Below are 17,891 nucleotides of genomic sequence, written 5' to 3' on the forward strand. Positions count from 1 at the left end.
CTGCCTCTTCCCTTGCTGCCTACCCATGGAGTTAGATCCCTGTTTATCGCCAGCCCACTCCTCTCAGTCTCCGCGCGTCCCTCACAGTACATTTGCCAGCTCTCAGACTCTTCTTTCCTCTTCTCTCCTTCTGTCTGCTAACGTTAACTGCCCTTTTCCAAAAATCCTTTCTCTTTGCTTCTGTCCTTCAGGCTTTTCTCCGTTTTTCTCCTCTCTTGTCTCTGATTCAGTGTTCCTCACCCTGTTAGTACCTGTCCATCTGTAGATATCCTTTCACCTTGCTGACATGAGCAATTTATCAATACATCCCCGGTAGCTGTTTGCACCCTACTTATCACGCAACTAAAGAGGATAACATAAAAAGAACGGTAAAAACAGTGTTTCCAATACTCTTCATCATGCATTTTTGCTGTCTTCATTTTAATTTGATCATAATATCCACTAATTGAAAAATGAATGCAATTAACACAAGCCCATCCACAGGGTGCTAAAATGCATCACTATTTCACACAGCAAAATATTCACAAAGCAGAAATTTTGTATTAAATTTTACAGGCATTCAGTGCAGAAATCCAATTACTGCTCAGTGCAAGACAAGCAGCAGAGAAGGGTGGGGGTAGGGCAAGACAAAGGCAGCAAAAGGATGGGAAAGGAGAGCTGATCTGTGCAGAACAGCACCTTAAAACCAGCTCAGAAAGCTCTAATGGTGCTTTGTAAAAAGTCCTGGTCTGGCTGGTAATTGCTCTGACCTGTACTATTAAAATCTGTCTCTCCCTTTTCAAACAAAAAGGGAGCAAAGAGAGTACCAATAATTTTCTTTTCTTCCCCGACATCAACCATTTTAAAATACTGTTCTCTGCCGCATTTTACCGTACCTTCCTCTTAACCATCATACCTCTTTTATCCCGTACTCAAAAGCCTTCTGCGCCAGCCTCCCGGGCCCCTCCACAGTTTTCCCGTCATCGTTAGGGCCCCAGCTCGCACTGTAAATATCCACGTGTTCCGGGTTGAAGCCGATGGAACTGGCCTCAATCGCATCGGTAACTATTCCATCCAGCATTCGTATACCTTAGCAGGAAAAAAAGAGCGGACTGTTACCTTCTGTTCCCTCTTCTTTGTTAACTGTCTGTAAAATTTTCAGTAAAATTAATCCATAACTACTGCCCTCTTTAAAAAACCCTCTTGAAATCTTGGTTGCCTCTTATTTATTTTTCTCTCTCTTTCTGCAGAAAGCCAAAAGATGATGTTTTGCTTACGGTTCCTGCTTTTCCTTACTGCATTGAGCTCTTTCTTGAGTCTTTCTTCCTCTCTGTTAAATCTGTAACAGATTCTCAAACTGCTAGCGTGTCCCTAAAATAAACAGGTTTTATCAATGTTAGCGCTATCTTTAAGAGTTCTAAGAGTTTTAGTTCAGAGAATTGGCTACAACACTTTGCCCTCAGCCATTACGGTTTGGCAGCCTTTGTGATGCTGCTATTTCACCAGCTCTCCAATCTCCATCACAAAAAAAATTCTCACTGTTGTTTTACTGCCACATTTTTTCTTCTGTGAGTAATTCAGAGATGCTAGAGGTATCTAGCCATTAACATTTTATTAGGAACTGCATGATCTAATCATTCTCAGAGCAAGACTGATCTCAGAGGTACTTAAAATTCAGCGGCAGGCAGTGGGTTGTCGGCACCGGATCTCTCGCCCTGCAAATCCCGAGCTCTGCGGCAGCACTGCTACCACTGCCCAGCGCTGGAGGAGGACAGAAATAGCAGAAGCCTGGCAAAATTCCCACGATGGCAGGGCTCTCCCAGCAACAGCAGCAATGTACGAGCCACAGCAGTCAGGATTCAGCCTGTGTTTTCAAGCAATAAAAATGTCTGGGTTGTCTTGAACTTGGCAAATTAGTACTCCAACAGCTGCACCATCACTGGCAGTCGGTGAATTATGAGTACTCATTTTCTAGTATATTCCACAAAATGGGGATTTTTCCAAAGCATGGCAGGCAAAATGTGGTCGTTTTATTAAAAAAAAACCAACCTCACCCCTGCAGCTCAGTGTCCTGTTCTTTTTTATACCATCAAGCAGGGAAAAAAAGACCATAAGCATAATTCTTCTCCCAAATGGCCAGCCTCTAAGACTTGTAATACCTCCAAGATAAAGCTAGGCTTTATTAGTTCGTATTAATTAGCGTCAAAAACAGACAAAGGAGTTAATCCGCTCAACCCCTGCTTCTCTGCGATCACTCACAAAGCTGGGAAAAGAATCAAGGTGTATACTGTGCCCCAGGTCCCAAAAACACCAGCTACCCCGGATAGGCTGAAACTCTTAACATTCTGAACGCTCATTTTTCAGTTGGCTCAGAACTGTCAGGTTCTCTCGTACTCTTTCGCCGTGGGCAGAGATCTGCCCGTGCGGAACCGACAGCAAGCGCCGGGCGCCAGCTCGCAGCGCATCACAAGGTACTGGGGATGCAGAGTAGTGTGCGGGTATTGTACAGAAGAAGAAAAGCCAACTCTGCAGGTAAATAATGTAATGATGAAGAAAACAAGACAGCACACTGACAAAAACAGTTCAAGGAAAAAAAGCCTTGTCTTTGTGATCTCCAAAAATCCTGCCTGTTTAACTCAACGCAGGGATTTGACGACCGCAGTGACATTTCCTGAAGCAGACTCCAGCTACGTCCTCTCACATAAACCCTTTCCTATTCCTGCACAAGCTGGCTCCCATCATCAGCCCCACAAAACCAAAAGCAGGCAAAGCCCAAGCTAATTTCAAACACATACATGTATCTGCCTGGCAGAAGGCTATTTTATTCTCAGCAGCACATCACAGTGCGGGAACTCTCAGCCCCGTCCTTTGCAAAATGGAGATTCTTAATAATTTGATTTCCGTGGCAACACACGAGAATATCGCAGCACAGTGCTGTGGTTAGGTATGCACGAGTAGATATTCACCGCACTTTACTACAGCACGGATTGATACACACACGTTCCTCAGCTCTACGCAGAACAAGAGGTGACTGTTAAAGAACACTCAAAGGTGACACTTTGAAAACTGGCATTAAAAAGTATTTTTTTTTTCACACAGAAAAACCTATGGGATTCACAGTTATACACCGAAGAGACTCGTTAAGGTTTCAGAATAGGGCCAGGCATTTATGTGACTACTGAGAACGCTGACGGTTATTGCAGTCAGTATGTTCACGCAAAACAAAACAAAATTGTCATGGACTGTTTTGTTCTACCCCTCAAGGCAAAGTCAAACCAGCCTCTGATGCCGGAGGTCAGAGAATAAGGTATCCCAAATGTCAGGGCTTCTCCCCCAAAGCAGCTACCGCTGACTCTCAGAGCGCAGGCATCGGCTGCAGACGGCTGGATTTGCCCAGCGTGGGAATTGCTACGAGCGAACAGCCACTTAAGGAACTCATCCTGAACTAATGTCAAAGAGAAGTGTGTAATGCCTTGTTTCACGGCTTTAAAAAAAAAAAAAAAAAGGAGAAAAAAAGCCTGTGAAGAAATGAATCTGTATAGCTTGGAACATCAAAAAAGCCTTGCAATATTTAGCCACTCCAAATTTATCTGAATCTTTTGCAGACTTCTCCTACCTTCCCTTGCTCTTTGGACATATTTTTATTATGTCTCTATCTTAATCAGGCTGATCACATACAACAGCTTACAATTTCTTTCAAATTCTCTGTTTTTTCTCCTCCCCCACCCAGGTATAAGCAGCTTTCTGGGTAAAATGTTGATTGCTGGGCTGCTTTTCCTTCTGTTATTTTCCTTTTTTAGACAAATAACCCCGCACAGATCTGCAGTCCGCATTTGCAAACGAGCACAGAGCATATGCAAATTACTGTGGAAGAACCTTCTCTGTAGATCCAAGAGCCTTAAAATATGGGCACAGCGGGAGCTCAGGCATCTCTGCAGCTTCATCCATTTTGCCCCGCTTCGAAAATTTGGCGTCTTCGTCTTACAAGTGAGATATTTTATTTAAACAGAGGATGACAGCATAAGGCGTTACAGCAAAGCTGACATCTGTGACAGCTCAGCAGAGTAAACAGGAACCTACAAACCCAAGACAGAAATGGTGGGAAGGGCAGTTACGGGTGTTGGTTGCCACGCATTGTCCCTTTGTTCAGAAGGAAAACAGGGAGTAACGGAAAAACTAGGACTGCACAAGTATCTTCCTCTCAGCTCAATAACCGTGTGCAACCGATACTTTGATCATGACTATTTCATAAACCTCTAACGGATTAAACTTCCAGTCACTGCTCAAAAAACTGGCAGTATTGATTGACGGGCAAGCAAGGCACTACTTATTCTCAAAATGAACTTAGGATGATAGCAGAGAAGTGAGCTGTTGAAACAAAAACCAAGCAGTTAGAATATCTTGACTGACGTGACCTTTCAAATGTAATTGTGTAGATGGAAACAGTAGGCTGCAAGCAAGGGTGGGTATAAATTTGGATATTCTTACTTTCACTCTACACATTCCCTCTCCTCGCCCATGCCACCTCCTTCCAGGATAACCGCTTACGAGAAATGTCTCCATCATTCCTTCAAAGATGCAGTCTTATCTCTGGGTACAGCATAGGCTGTTGCTATTACAATTACTACTACCAACATCACCTATATTGTTGCTGCTCTTGTTATCCATTCTACCTATATTCAGCTGATAACTCCAGAGGGTACGCTGGCGTTCAAGTAACGCTGTCGTACAGATGGAACACTCTGCACTACCGCCGGACAGGATTTTGTGGTCTAATACCACAATACTGATGTTTTCTGAGAAGGACCAATCATTCATATTTCAGATTAACAGCAGCTGAAAACACTCGGTACTTCACAGGACCTGTCTGGTTTCCATTCATCTTGGATATCAAATTATTTTTGTTTTCTTACCTCCAACTTTGGAGTTGTAGGCCACTCCAACTCCACATTTTCTGTTGTTGGCCTGCATGGCAATTTCTCCTGCACACCGTGTCCCATGTCTGAACAAATACAGTAAGAATAAAGAACGTCTCATAACATATTTGTGTAATGTACACAAAGACTCATCAATGACCTTCTCGATTTGAGGAAAGTCTTCCGTTAAATGAATTTCATGCAGCTACTGAATAGCTTTTGAGTTGTCTCTAGATGACACAAAAATACTTGTTTCTCTTAGGTGGCAATCAACACAGTTTTACCTACTTAACAATCAAAGGACCATTGTGATAAAAGGATCAATACGTAACCTACGTCACACTGAAGCCTCTAGACCGTTTAGATACCAGTATTCCAGTAGAGCACAAAAGTAGTGTAAAATTATGGGGCTAAGAGGCTAAACTTCTTCAGACAGAAATAGGACACGGGTTCTTTTTAATCACACATTTAGATACTGTTTTTTCTTTTTAAAATGACTGCATTTACTCAGGATTTCAGAAAGTTGGCCTTTATAGTGTCCTCATCGGTGCTAAATTTTTCTTGTAACCAACTATTTTCTATGCAATTACTTTTTGCCATAGGTCATTCTTATTCCACAACACAGAAAACCTTCTAATAAGTGTAACTGTAAAAGAGTTGTATTATTTAATACTACAGATTGTTATTCAATGAAGTGTTTGAATGCTTCTGGGCTAAATTCCATTTACTTATTAATAAAGATCAGAGGTAATACAGGTAGACTTAAGAGACGATGTCATCAGAACAGGAGGATAATGGCTTCTTGCTCTTAAATAACGCTGTAATGAAGTAGAAATGTCATTTTTCAAATGTCTTATTCATGGGACATTTATCCTTTGATTGATTGGGTTTTTTCCCATACATTGATTTATGTTGCAGATGCTATTTTATTGCCTGATAGACAATAGGGAACCAGTCCATCCGTTTCTTACTGTATCTTTATTGAATAGCAGCATCCTAATCGACTTCTTCCGTGTAGCAGCTCGTAAAGAGCTCCATTCTCTTCTCTTTCCAACGGACAAAAGCTCTCCCTGAACTGCCATGGATACACCCAGGTGTGACAGACCCACCAAGATGTTCTGCAGAGTATCAAAGAGGAAGTTTGAGAGAGGGCATCAGACAAAATTCCTCTCCTTGCAAGACACACAAGTCCACTGGTTGTCTTGAGTTTGAGCCTTTTGACACTTCCTAGGTTGTCACCTTGAGGACATTTAGGCCAAATCTGGTCTAAATAAAGCTTCTCTATGCCTCAGAAGAGACAGAAAGATTGTCCCGGGAGTCAACGTGTCCTCCTCCAGAGTCTGACCATATGTCACACCGATACGAGGAGGCCAGAAGCATGACTTCACCTGCGATCGATCGCGTGCACTGAGCTAGAAGCTGCTCTATTGGTCCAAAGGGCACTGCCGAAACTGGAAAACAGCATCCTTAGCTACAAAAGCTGACCTGAAGGGATGGGTCTCTTAGCAGGTTCCTCTAAGACATAGTCTCTCCCAGAGCCCTTCAGAGGAGATGTATTGTTTTAAAATTCCCAGTGCAAAGCAGAGAACTGAAGTCAAAATCTGCTTAGGGAGGTATGATTCAGGAAACACACACGGTGACACAAACAGATTGTTCCCTCCAGCTTACAGAAACATATCAGTACCTTACATAGACAAAGACACGAAGAAATTCAGGACATTACAGGGAGACCACAATTAAGAAGCTCTTCCACTTTAATTTCCTTAGTTTCTAGTGTTTGTGACAGTGTTATGTGCAAATGTTTGTGCAAACTGGAAGACAGGAGGTTCTTTCCGAACACGAGGAAACACGTTTTTTACTGTGAAGGTGACCCAGCACTGGCACAGGTTGCCCAGGGAGGCTGTGGAGTCTCCCTCCTTGGAAATATTCAAAAGGACGACCGGCTCCAAGTGTCCCTGCTTGAGCAGGGGCCTGGGACCAGGCAACCTCCAGGGATGCCTTCCAAGAATTTCTGCATTTGCACGACCTAACACACAATTAATAATTAATTTTTTTCTCTGCACACAACTGGGAGGCTACTCACTTGTTTTCGTTTGTCGGGTCGTATCTAGGAAAGGGATCATGATCATTGTCATTGAAATCATAACTCGCCTGTGGATCCTACATTAAAAAAAAAAACAAACAGGATTAATTTGGACGACTAGAAATGTATTTTAAAACGTGTAACAAATTGGGTTCTAGAGTCTGTATTTGCTTATTTGGTGTGGCTCACGATGACAGCAATCAAGTTGGTAGAATTTGATGGGCATTAACAATTCCATAAATTTTTCACGGAGCTTTAATAATTCAGCATTAAACCACTGTATATAAACATGCCTGGGAACTAAATCCACTAAGGGAAAAAAAAAAGCCAACAACAAACCCACCCCACTATCATTGCTAAGTAACACGCAGCTTCCTGTGACACAGACCAGGCTGCAAATTACGCCTAAGGCGAATATTTCCGTCTCTGTGCTGCAGGAGCTGACTAACACAACAGCAAGCAAGCCGGAGAAGAGTGCCTGTACATCGAATGTACAAGGGATTAATTTATTCTGTGGCATTCTAATGCTCCAACTTACATAGTTGACATAGATGTCAGTGTGATTCCACTCCAAGCCATCGTCGAGGACGGTGATGACAACACCCTTGCCGGTAATCCCTTTCTGCCATACAGGAATAACATGGAGATCCAGTTTGGGCAGGGATGGAGTCATTCTTGTATCTTGCTGGGTGACAGAAAGAATTCAAATATGTCAACTTTTTAATCCATTTATACCACACAGGTCCAAAGTCATATTCTAAAGGTGCTCTAACCCATCCCAGCCTGAACTTGTATGTTTTGTACAAATTTCACAAAGATAAAATGAAAATTTGTTTCTTCAAAGACTTGTAGCACCGAAAGATTTACCCCATTACCAGAAGATCCCCGAAGAGCGCCTCCAAACAAAGACCACCTTGTGTTTATGGGAGGTAGGCAGCAGAAACCTGGGAATGGTCGGGATGCACCGATGAACCCTGGGACCCCGCGTTAACGATCAGACCGGCCTGCTAACGCGCGCTTTTCTCACTTGACGAGAAGCCCAGGCAGTACCCCACAGCACACTGAGCTGCGTTTTCTGCAAACGCGTTCTCTCCTTTGGCGTTCAAGTTGTCCAGAGCAAAATAATTAATGGATAAAACAATTAAAGTAGGCATTTGGTTAGGAACAACTGTGCTGAATCACAACTTTCTCTTTACTGCCCTCATTACTGCTCCTGTGGTAAATCACCTGGAAGCAGGAATCATCCGCAGCCTTGTCCTGCACAGCAAGTTCTTTGAAGAGTTGCTCCTAAACGGGTCGTTTTTCCTCTCTAATATTAAATGTGCAGTACATACATCTAATTTAGAAAACTTGCATGCAATCCTCATAAAAACACAGCTGTAAAAAAAAAGGCATTTTCTTTCTGTTTCTCAGTGCATAATTACATCAGCTGATCGCAGGTTTTTCATTTCTTTGTTTCCAAAGGAACATTGAACAAAATTGGAGGCTTAGAAAAATAAATTTGCTACAGGAATGACCTTTCTTTCATTTTATGCCTTCCTTTCTGACTGCTGCCATTCAGGGAATTGTTAGAGGTTTCAAGTTTTGTTCTCCAGAATCCATCAAATAATCATTTTTTTCTGGTGATGTGTGAAGGTACACTGAACAGAGCTAAAAATTGCTGCCATCAAATCATAATATTAGGGTAATAATAGGTTATTTACTATAAGGGAAGGAATACAGTTTGCAAGAAAATATTTAATACATTTATGCATTTAATCAGAAAAAAATTCAGTGTGCACTGCAAACAAGGGTAAGCATGATGTTTCTGCTTCTCACGTGGGAACACTAGAGGGAAAAGAAGCGAAAACCACAGAAAGGTGGAAAAAGGAACTGTGTCTCCTGGAGAGCTGGACATCCCTTTTTTCACAAAACTGCTTTTTTGAACTCTGTGTGTATTTGTCCAATACAGACATCTCGGAAATTTCCTGCTTCCTATTCAGAACAGGCAAAGAAGCAAACAGATATTCAGCTTCAGAGAAAAGAAATTCTTAAAGATAACAATTCTTTATGTTGAAAAGAAGTCTGCAGGAGTCTTCATGGAAATACCTTATGCTACATGGTTTATAATTTATTTTTCCTAGCTCAAACAGAGGGAAGAAAGGGCAAAGCATTATACAAACAGCCCAGAGTTTGGTCTGCGTTCTCTGAGCTGAACGGAAGAAGAGGAAGGTATTTCCAGCCACGCGGGGCCTGTCCGGGCTTGGCCTTGCTGTACCGGCCGTTAATCCCACCCCTGCTCTGAGCGAAAGCAGCGAAGCCTGGACTGAAGGTATGGCCAGATACACAGTGGAAATACACACTCTTGAAAGAAACCGTGTAAAACATAAATCATCCACTGTATTTCTGAGTTGTCAGATGCAGACAGAAACCACAGAGCTCAGGAAATTTCTTCTCCTTGATGTTTCGAACGTGTGAGCTCTTCAAACCCTCTTCTATTTAAACCCTGGTCCGAGAGGCTGAAGGTGCTTGTCACGTGCACGTATATGCTTTTTCATCTGGAGTATGCACTCTTCACTACCAATTTTAATAAAGATATACACGGCCAGCTTCAGACATGACAAGGGACTTCTTATATGCCAACATTAATTTTTTCAAAATTATCATGAAGGTAGCTTTCAGCCGTCACACTTTCTAATATCAGCCCCATCCTAAGCAGCAGCCTGAATGGGCTTTTAGAATCTTTGTACGAACAACACCTCAAAGAAAATACGCGGTGGCCTGGAAATACTATGCACAGAGATCTCTTGTTTCTATAGCACATGCTAAGGAGAGGGACTCTTCATTTACTCCTTTCAGTGCAATCGCTCTGACACCAGTAAAATAACACAGCTGATAGCACAACTGAAATTCACCATCCCCCCTTCCAGACTGAAGCAAATCCTTACCAGATACCACTGCTGATTCCACATAGGATCATTGAAAAGATTTTCTGCTGAGTCTCTCACGGTGGCACGCTTAGTTCGCTTTTTCTCATATTGCTGCTCTGCCCACGACACCTACAATTATTTGTACAAATACGACAAGTAAGCTTCTAGAGGGAAGGATTTTCTTAGCCTAGAGGATACGGGTTTTCCTCACACAGTAAAATTTTTATGCCTAGAGCAAAACAAGCCATGTTTGATGCAGAAAGGAGGATTATTTATACTGCAGCACAGTGTACTTTGGGAAAGAGGACCGGTGAAATGATGATGCTACAGAATCAATTCACAGAAAACCATTAAGAACGAGTTAACAGTCGAGCTCCTGCGAGTGACACACAATGCAGGCTTTCATATCAAACATGCAGTACGATTAGAAGGTTATTTGAGCAGTGGTGGTTATCAAAACAAGCAAAACCACAGCCTGGTTCTCGCTCCTACCTGTGTTTTAATCCCCTCTACTTCTACTGGGAGTTAAAAGGAAAGGAGAAAGATTATCTCTGGCTTTAGTGTAGCAATCATCATGATGCTGTTACTCACAGCCCAGCTGGACCTTCAAGCCTCCTTCCCGGTGGTGTTTTGAAGTGTGATCAATTAGTAAGCTATGAATAATGGACTAACTTCATCACTGGCATAATTCTACTTCAGGCAACTGAGAGCCAAAACGCTTCAGCTGTTTTGCTAAAGCACCGATGCAATGAGTTGCACAGCACAGACACGGCAATCTCTAAGTCACCAGGCTGCATTTTAAAAGCGCATCCCACCTTGTTCCCGTGGATGCTTTGCTAAGTCCCGTTCAGATCAAACCCTGACTCTAGTACCTCTCTCTGTGCTGTGCGGGAGCAAAATGTTATTCACTGCTCGTACCTGGATGGTCACTCTGGCACAGATCGAGCTGGTGCTTTTTATCCCAATTTCCAAACGAGCAAAACAAACCCAGGTCTGGCAGATTGCCGAGATCCTGCTGTAAGCCTCCAGTGGAGGATGCCTTGGATCTAACCTTTTCCTTTCAGCATCTGAACAGATCTCATCACTTTTCTCTACTGCCATCCAACGCCTTTACAGTCCTTATATCTATCACCATATATGAAGCAATAATAAGAGTGACTCAGAAATTACAATGATAAAAAATACTGATTTGATTGAAATACCATTTTCTAGTGAGAGCCTAATGAAAATTCACTACAAGAACATAAACCCTTAAAAATGGTAGCTACACCAGGCATGTTTACTGAAAGCTCTCTAATGCGACTCCCTCCGCTGTCTATTTAGAGCTAAAAGCCCTGCAAACCGTAGTTAGTCACAGAAGATTAATATACTCGCGCGAGTGTAAGTATTTCAAACTGCCCTATCGATATCCAGGGCCGTACACACTTGTGCACAGGTTAGAGCAATTACCTTTATCTCCCCTCCCTGCCCACAGCGGAGCTGGCCTCTCCATCACCCAACAGTAATCAACAATTGACAACCGCCACGCTCGTTATTTTTTTCAACGTGGACAACCGCTCCGAGGGAAATGAGCTGAAACCAGCAAGCACATATGTCAGACAAACAAGCCAAATGTTTGTCACTCAGCAGCTGGGTAAGGCTCCAGACATCCATCCACGGCAAAAGCTGACGGCCCTGTGCCAAATCTCCACTCACTGACATATAAAGCCGTGAAAATAATCTTGATTCAGGGCTCTTGCAAGAGGGTATATGTGGAAACTAGTGCAAGTAGTGGGAGAAGTTAGGGAAGCAGGTAATTACACCCTTTATTCACAGCCTTTACCTGTTGTACAATACACACTGGGGCATCTATAGGAAGCAGATAAATATTCAGATTAAAGCCAAGTTTTACCCCAGCTTTCACACTTAACATACCGTAAAATTCAGGAAGGTGTTGCACAAACAGAAGCAGGATTCCCTTCTCTCTCCCTTTTCAAAGACTGAATTTAAATCTTTTTAATCAGGCTGCTGCTGAACAGGAGTAGCTCTTCGGAGCAAAGGTCCATGTGTAACTACACAGCATTACATGATTGCTTTGTGTTTATACACTTACAGAATGAGATAATTACATCTCATTCATTCACATAGTTAATTTGCATACTAGACGGTAAATAAAAGGGAAATTGGAGCAAATTTAGCAAGTCACCTGCAGCACTCTGAAGCTCTGCTTTTGGACCTAAGCACGTAAGTCTGCAACAACGCTTGGCAGTGTAACACAACTGCTTCCATTCTGCTTACGACGCTGGGATTTGTTATCTCAAACACCGTCACGCTTCCCTGCGTAAGAGATGCATTGCACGTCCTAAGTCCAAAAAAGGCAGGAACTGCAACCAAAACTCTGCTCCTGACCACGGCACTGGGATGGCACTGAGCATCTGACCATAGGCGTGGGTATAAAGTAGAACACCTATTTACACTGAAGCCGTGGTTTTGAACATCCCTGGTTTAGAATGACTTCACCCAGAAGACTTTAACTGCTAACCCAGTGTTCGCAAGGAGACAGGTGGGAGTGTATGGTTTTGAAACAAAACAGGCAAAACAAACACCCTGTCTCGCCCCCTCCTTTATTTCTTCTCGCTACGCGTAGAATATTTCCTCCTAGATGACACTTGCGTCTAAAACCCCCAGAAAACCCGTTACTCGTTCTCCACTGATTTGTCCTTATAGGATAAATTGCTGGTTTTCACAACAGGTTACTTCATGTTTGGGACTACTCATATTTTGACTATGATTGCTGCAATTACGCCGATTTGAAATTCAAATTCCCTTGTTCTGAAATTTGCCAGAAATCGTTTCTAAGAGGGGCTGACAGCGTTCCGGTTGCTTCCTAAAATTTGCCCCCCTCTCCCTATTTTCTCTGTTTACGAACAGGTATGCTCCTCTCTCAAATACAGTCAAACAGCCGGGGAGCTGCTTCGTGCGGCAGAGCCCCGCCTGCCCAGCAGCTGTTCTCCGACTGCAGCGGGACCCCAGCGCACCAGGAGACTGCAAGTCCAGAACGTGAGATGGACCCTTTCGGAGGGGGTTTTACTTGTCACGGAATAAGCAAATCCAGCACAACCTCAGCCCTCTTCCCCTACCTTTTTTTTTTTTTTTTTAATATTCAACCCCTTTAAATCAAAGCTAATCCCATGGTAATTGCACAGACGCAGCCTGAATAAACTCACTGCAGCGATGGATTTTTACTTTGATTCAAGCCCTGTGGTTCCTCGTTCATATTTTTATCAGCAACACACTGACATCTGAAATTCCAAGCCTCTGCAATGCTGCATATCTTAAGTCTTAATTTGGAAAGCGCTTGCAAAAAATATGGCAAGAGAGGGTCAGATTCTGCCTGTTAATGACAGAATAATAAAGTGTTATTCGTTATGAGTATGGATGGCTGAATACATTAGACTTGCAAAGCGCGGAAAGCCTGCCTGTGACCTCATTACAGAGCTAGCGACGGGCAGGGAGAATAAACAGAGGGCAGAGGAAGGAATAAACTAACGCTCACCCGCTCGTCGTCAGAAAGCCTCTTCGTGATGTGGATGGCACTTCTTCGAGACCGTCTGGGATGGCTTTTATGTCTGAACAGGTAGTGATTTTTGAGTGATCCGATCTGTAAGACAGAGGTGTTCTGGCGGTGGTTGGCTCTGGCCGGACACCAGGGTCCCACCAAAGCCAGTCCCCCTCCTCCGCTGGACAGGGTAGAGAAAAATAGAACGAAAAGCTCGTGGGTCGAGGTAAGGACAGGGAGAGATCACTCACCACTTACTGTCACGGGCAAAACAGACTCGAATTGGGGAAAAAAATAATTTACTACCATTCAAATCAGAGTAGGATAAAGGGAAATAAAAACAAATCTTAAAACACCTTCCTCTCACCCCTCCCTTCTCCTCATGCTTAACTTCGCTCCTGATTTTCTCTGCCTCCTCTCTCAGGAGCGGCACAGGGGCACAGGGAACGGGGGCTGTGGTCATCACACCTTGTCTCTGCCGCTCCTTCCTCCTCCAGGGAAGAACTCCTCACCTTCCTCCCCTGCCCCAGCGTGGGGTCCTCCACAGGCTGCAGGGGGATCTCTGCTCCGGCGCCTGCAGCACCCCCTCTTCTCCTTCCCCACCAACCTCGCTGTCGGCAGGGCTGTTCCCCTCACGTGCTCTCACTCCTCTCTCCGGCTGCAGTTGCTGTTGTGCAGCAGCTTTTCCCTCTCCTCCCAATGTTACCCCAGAGGCGCTACCCCCCCAGCAGCGGGTCTGTCGCGGAGCCCCCAGGCCCTGGCGCTGCGGGACGTGGGGGAAGCTTCCAGCAGCTGCTCTCAGCAGCCACCCCCGTGGCCCCCTGCCACCAAAACCTGGCCATGTGAACCCAATACAGCACTTTAACCGCTGGGAGATATTTCCTCATTGCAAACAAATATCGGCAATCCCAACCTGACCGAATTAATTCAGTTTTTGATATTTTAACCTAAAGTAAAAAAAAACCCACTCTTCAAGTGACAAGTGCTTACGGCAGCCTGTGCACTGCTAGGAGAAGTCGAGACACCAGTTTCGTTGAAGCTAATGAAGCCGTGGTCATTACTTCTGCGGCACTCAGCCAGGCAGCGCCCGTGGCGGTGACCGGTACGCTCAGGGACGCGTCCCGACGCCGTCGCACTTCCAAGGACGGGTTTTAGGTGTGGTCAGGTTTTACTTTCCCGTCCGGGTGTCGCACCGAACGGGTGTAAAAGGCTTCGGGTGGCTTCACACACCCCACCGCGGGACGGTCTGTGTGCAGGCGGCCCCTCAGGTGCGCCCTGAGCAGGGGCCGGCTGAAATCGGCGGGGGCGACCCCACCGACCCCCAGGCAGGCAGACCAAACCGCCCGGAGACAGGGGGGGTCACGCCCGGGGGTGAGACCTCGAGGGACGTGGGGCCGGCCCGGGCCCACCCGAGGAGGGCACCGCCGGGCTCAGGACCCTAGTCTGGAGGTGGGATGCGGTTACTCATCCCTGACAACGCTGACGTCACGGCATCCCCCCCCCACCCAAAAAAAAAAAAAAAAAAAAAAAAAGGCGCCGGGAGGGCCGGCTGGAGAGAAGCCCCGCGATGGCGGTGGCGGTGGGGGAGTGGGGGGCGGCATGGCGGGGAGGGGGGGCGGCATGGCGGGGAGGGGGGGCTGCCCCGCGGGCTGCACCCAGGGATGCCCGCGCTCTCCGCCTGCCCAGGTTCCTCGGGGAGCGCCGGTGCGCCCTGTCCCGTGCCCTCAGGGAGGGGGAAGGACCCTGTCCGACCCTGCCCGGTGTCCTCACGGATTCGGGGGGGGGAGTGCTCTGCCCGGTCCCGTCGGGAGAGGGGGAGCCCGATCCGAACCTTCACAGTCCCATCGGGGACAGAGGGGTGCCCTGCCCGGTCGCCTCACGGAGAGGGGGGTCCCTGCCCGACCCTGTCCGGTCCCCTTACAAAGAGGGGGGGCCCTGCCCAACCCTGCCCGGTCCCATCAGGGAGAAGGGGGTGCCCTGCCCGGTCCCCCCGGGGAGAGGAGCGGTGCCCTGCCCTCCTCTGCCCGGTCCCCTCCGGCGGAGCCGTCCCCGGGCGCAGGGGTCCGCGCCACGTGCGGAGCCGGAGTCGGGGCGAGGTGGGGGGCGGGGAAGACGCCTCAAACTCGGCGGAGCCCCGGCAGCGGCAGCCGGGCACAAGTTTCGGGGCAGAGGGAGCGCGGGCGCGGCGGCCGCGTGTCCCCGGTCCCCCTCCCCGAGCCCCCGGCCGTACCTGCCCCACGAGGTCGTATCCCAGCTCCTCCGCGATGGCTCTGGCGGCGTCGGGGCCCGCCGGGATCTCCGCCGCCCACTCGTTGAGGAACTGGCGCTGGGCGCTGCCGCCGGCCGAGAGGCAGCAGGCGGCCAGCAGCGCCAGGGCCGCGCACCGGCCGCGCTCCATGGCCGCGGGGCGAGGCGGGCGGGCTGCGGCCGGGTGCTGCGCGAGCGCGGGGGGAGCGGGCGGTGCGGGTCCCTGCCGGCGCGGAGCGGCGCGGCGCGGCTGGCCCGGGGCTGCGCGGCGCACAGACCCTCCGGAGCCGGAATGGCAATGAGTGTTTACGCGTCAAAACGACGACAGCCATCCTGACGTCAAGTGTACCTGGCCCCCGAGCCGGGGGAGGGCGGGGGGGGGGGGGGTAATTCCCGGGGAGGGGGGGCGGGGTGGGGAGCGCGGAAACGAACGGGAGCGGGGCGGCGGGGGCGAAGCCCATGCCCGCGGCGGCGGCGCGGGGGGAACTCCTCGCCCCCTCCCCGGGACGGGGGTCGCGGCGGAGGCGGGGGGGTGCCTCGGGCCTCGTCCCCACCGGCCAGCCCTTGCCGGGTGGGTGTCGCCCCCCACGGAGCCCCGCGGCGAGGGTGGGGGGCAGCGCTCGGCCCCCAGCCCTCGGGGAGGGGGGAGCTGGGCGAGTTAAGGGCCGTTGTGTAAGAGGGGGTCTATGTAACCCTGCCCCCAGGGTACTCCCACTCCTCTTTAAACAATTTTAAATTCTCTCTTCAGTCGCATCCAGCCGTGCACTTTCTTGGCAAACGGCGCAATTTGCTAAATACTCGTTTATTTCTGCGTTTCCGTCTCCCATCCGCATCTCCGCCGCTCCTTCTGTTTTATCCTGCTTTCCTACCACCATTCCATTGTCTTTCCTCCGATGTCAGAAAACGCCTCTAAAAATTCCCTAACGTTCCCTGAACGCTCTCGCTTCCAGCTCTGAAACTGAACCTTTTAGCAGCCTCAGCTCATAGCTGGCTGTATCGCACTGCTTGATTCTTCCAACTTTTAAACTGGAAATTTTAATAAACTGCTTTTAGAGCTGTGCTTCAGTACTGCTTTCCTTCTCCTGTTTTATTGCAGTGACAGATATGCCTGCCCTACTCTTCACTGCCTTCTAAAATAGGAAGACAATGGAAAACTGTCAAATACGAAACAATGAGGAGTGGAAAACTGTCAAAGGCCAGCACTTCAGTGTCGGACATCTCAGCCTCGGACATCACTGTGCTGGGATGGATCCGGTGCTGGGAGCCTCCTGAGGGGATGGTAGCCGCTGCGGATGAAGTAACAGGCTGTGACGTGCACAGGAGCCCAGAGTAACAGAGTCTGAATAGGTCGAGGGAGGGGAAGAGTGACGAGAGGGTAATAAGTATACGAGAAACGCCAATAGAAAATCAATAAGTATCGATAGGGAGGAGAATGCCAATAAAACGAGGCTGCAGCGCCATCCTGGTGCTCGCCCACGCTCGCTGTCTGCAGCGCGGTGTAACCGCAGGACAGGGTTTGTCAAAGTCAGGCCAGCACCAGGACTTGTGCTTTCTGTCCATTTTAATTTACTGTATTCCCTGCATGATTTTCTCGGTGTTCGCTGCCAAAAAAAATATATTTTCTTCACTTTCCTGGACAGATGCCTTAAAGATCCCTCTGTTCCATTTTTAGCAATGCGTTTCTAAGCCTTTCTTTAAATGCGCTTGTCTTGCCACGCAGCTTCTGGGTCTGGGCGGGTTTTTCCTTTGTCGGTTCCACCACTACCGTTCTACTCAAAACGCAAAGGGCTTTTTACCTCTCATTTCCCATCACTGCGATGGCAATTTGGCTTGAATTTTGTATTTTGTATTAAGCAACTGTGCAGAATCATGATCTGCATACAGAAATGAACTGGGACCCATATGTATGTAAAAGGATAATTTATATTCCCAAGTCTTAAGTCGTGGTTAGAATATCTACATGCCCAAGATTGTTCTGAAAATCTAATCTTTTCTAAATGATGAATTCGTTCACCTGTGTTTATTTATCGGAATATCCATCTGTTCAGGACTCCAGTGAGACAGGCTGTGTACAGAGCGCTGAGCTGGGCTCGGGAATGAACTCTGCACCACGCAAACCTGGTTGCCCCATCCATTGATGAAGGGTCCTCTCCAACCCGCTACCTTCCCGTCTAATAACAGCACAATGAAAGGGAACAGCTTGCTCAGCTGCATCAGGT

At 47.2% G+C, this 17,891-nt stretch overlaps 1 protein-coding gene across 1 annotated transcript in view; it reads right to left on the reverse strand.

The window, feature by feature from the left end:
- PCSK1 (proprotein convertase subtilisin/kexin type 1) overlaps nt 1-15,823 on the reverse strand; it is a 29,155-nt gene extending 13,332 nt beyond the window's left edge. Inside the window, exons 1-7 of the mRNA XM_086770976.1 lie at nt 15,656-15,823; nt 13,423-13,527; nt 9,906-10,016; nt 7,517-7,663; nt 6,979-7,055; nt 4,893-4,981; nt 896-1,068 (exon numbers count right to left, since the gene is read on the reverse strand). Of these exons, the coding sequence (XP_086627102.1) occupies nt 896-1,068; nt 4,893-4,981; nt 6,979-7,055; nt 7,517-7,663; nt 9,906-10,016; nt 13,423-13,527; nt 15,656-15,823 (870 nt within the window). The remainder of the gene's footprint in view (nt 1-895; nt 1,069-4,892; nt 4,982-6,978; nt 7,056-7,516; nt 7,664-9,905; nt 10,017-13,422; nt 13,528-15,655) is intronic.
- Between the last annotated feature and the right edge of the window lie 2,068 nt (nt 15,824-17,891).

Source organism: Chlamydotis macqueenii, chromosome Z, assembly GCF_036417535.1.
Source record: "Chlamydotis macqueenii isolate bChlMac1 chromosome Z, bChlMac1.mat, whole genome shotgun sequence".
In the NCBI taxonomy this organism is placed as follows: Eukaryota; Metazoa; Chordata; class Aves; order Otidiformes; family Otididae; genus Chlamydotis; species Chlamydotis macqueenii.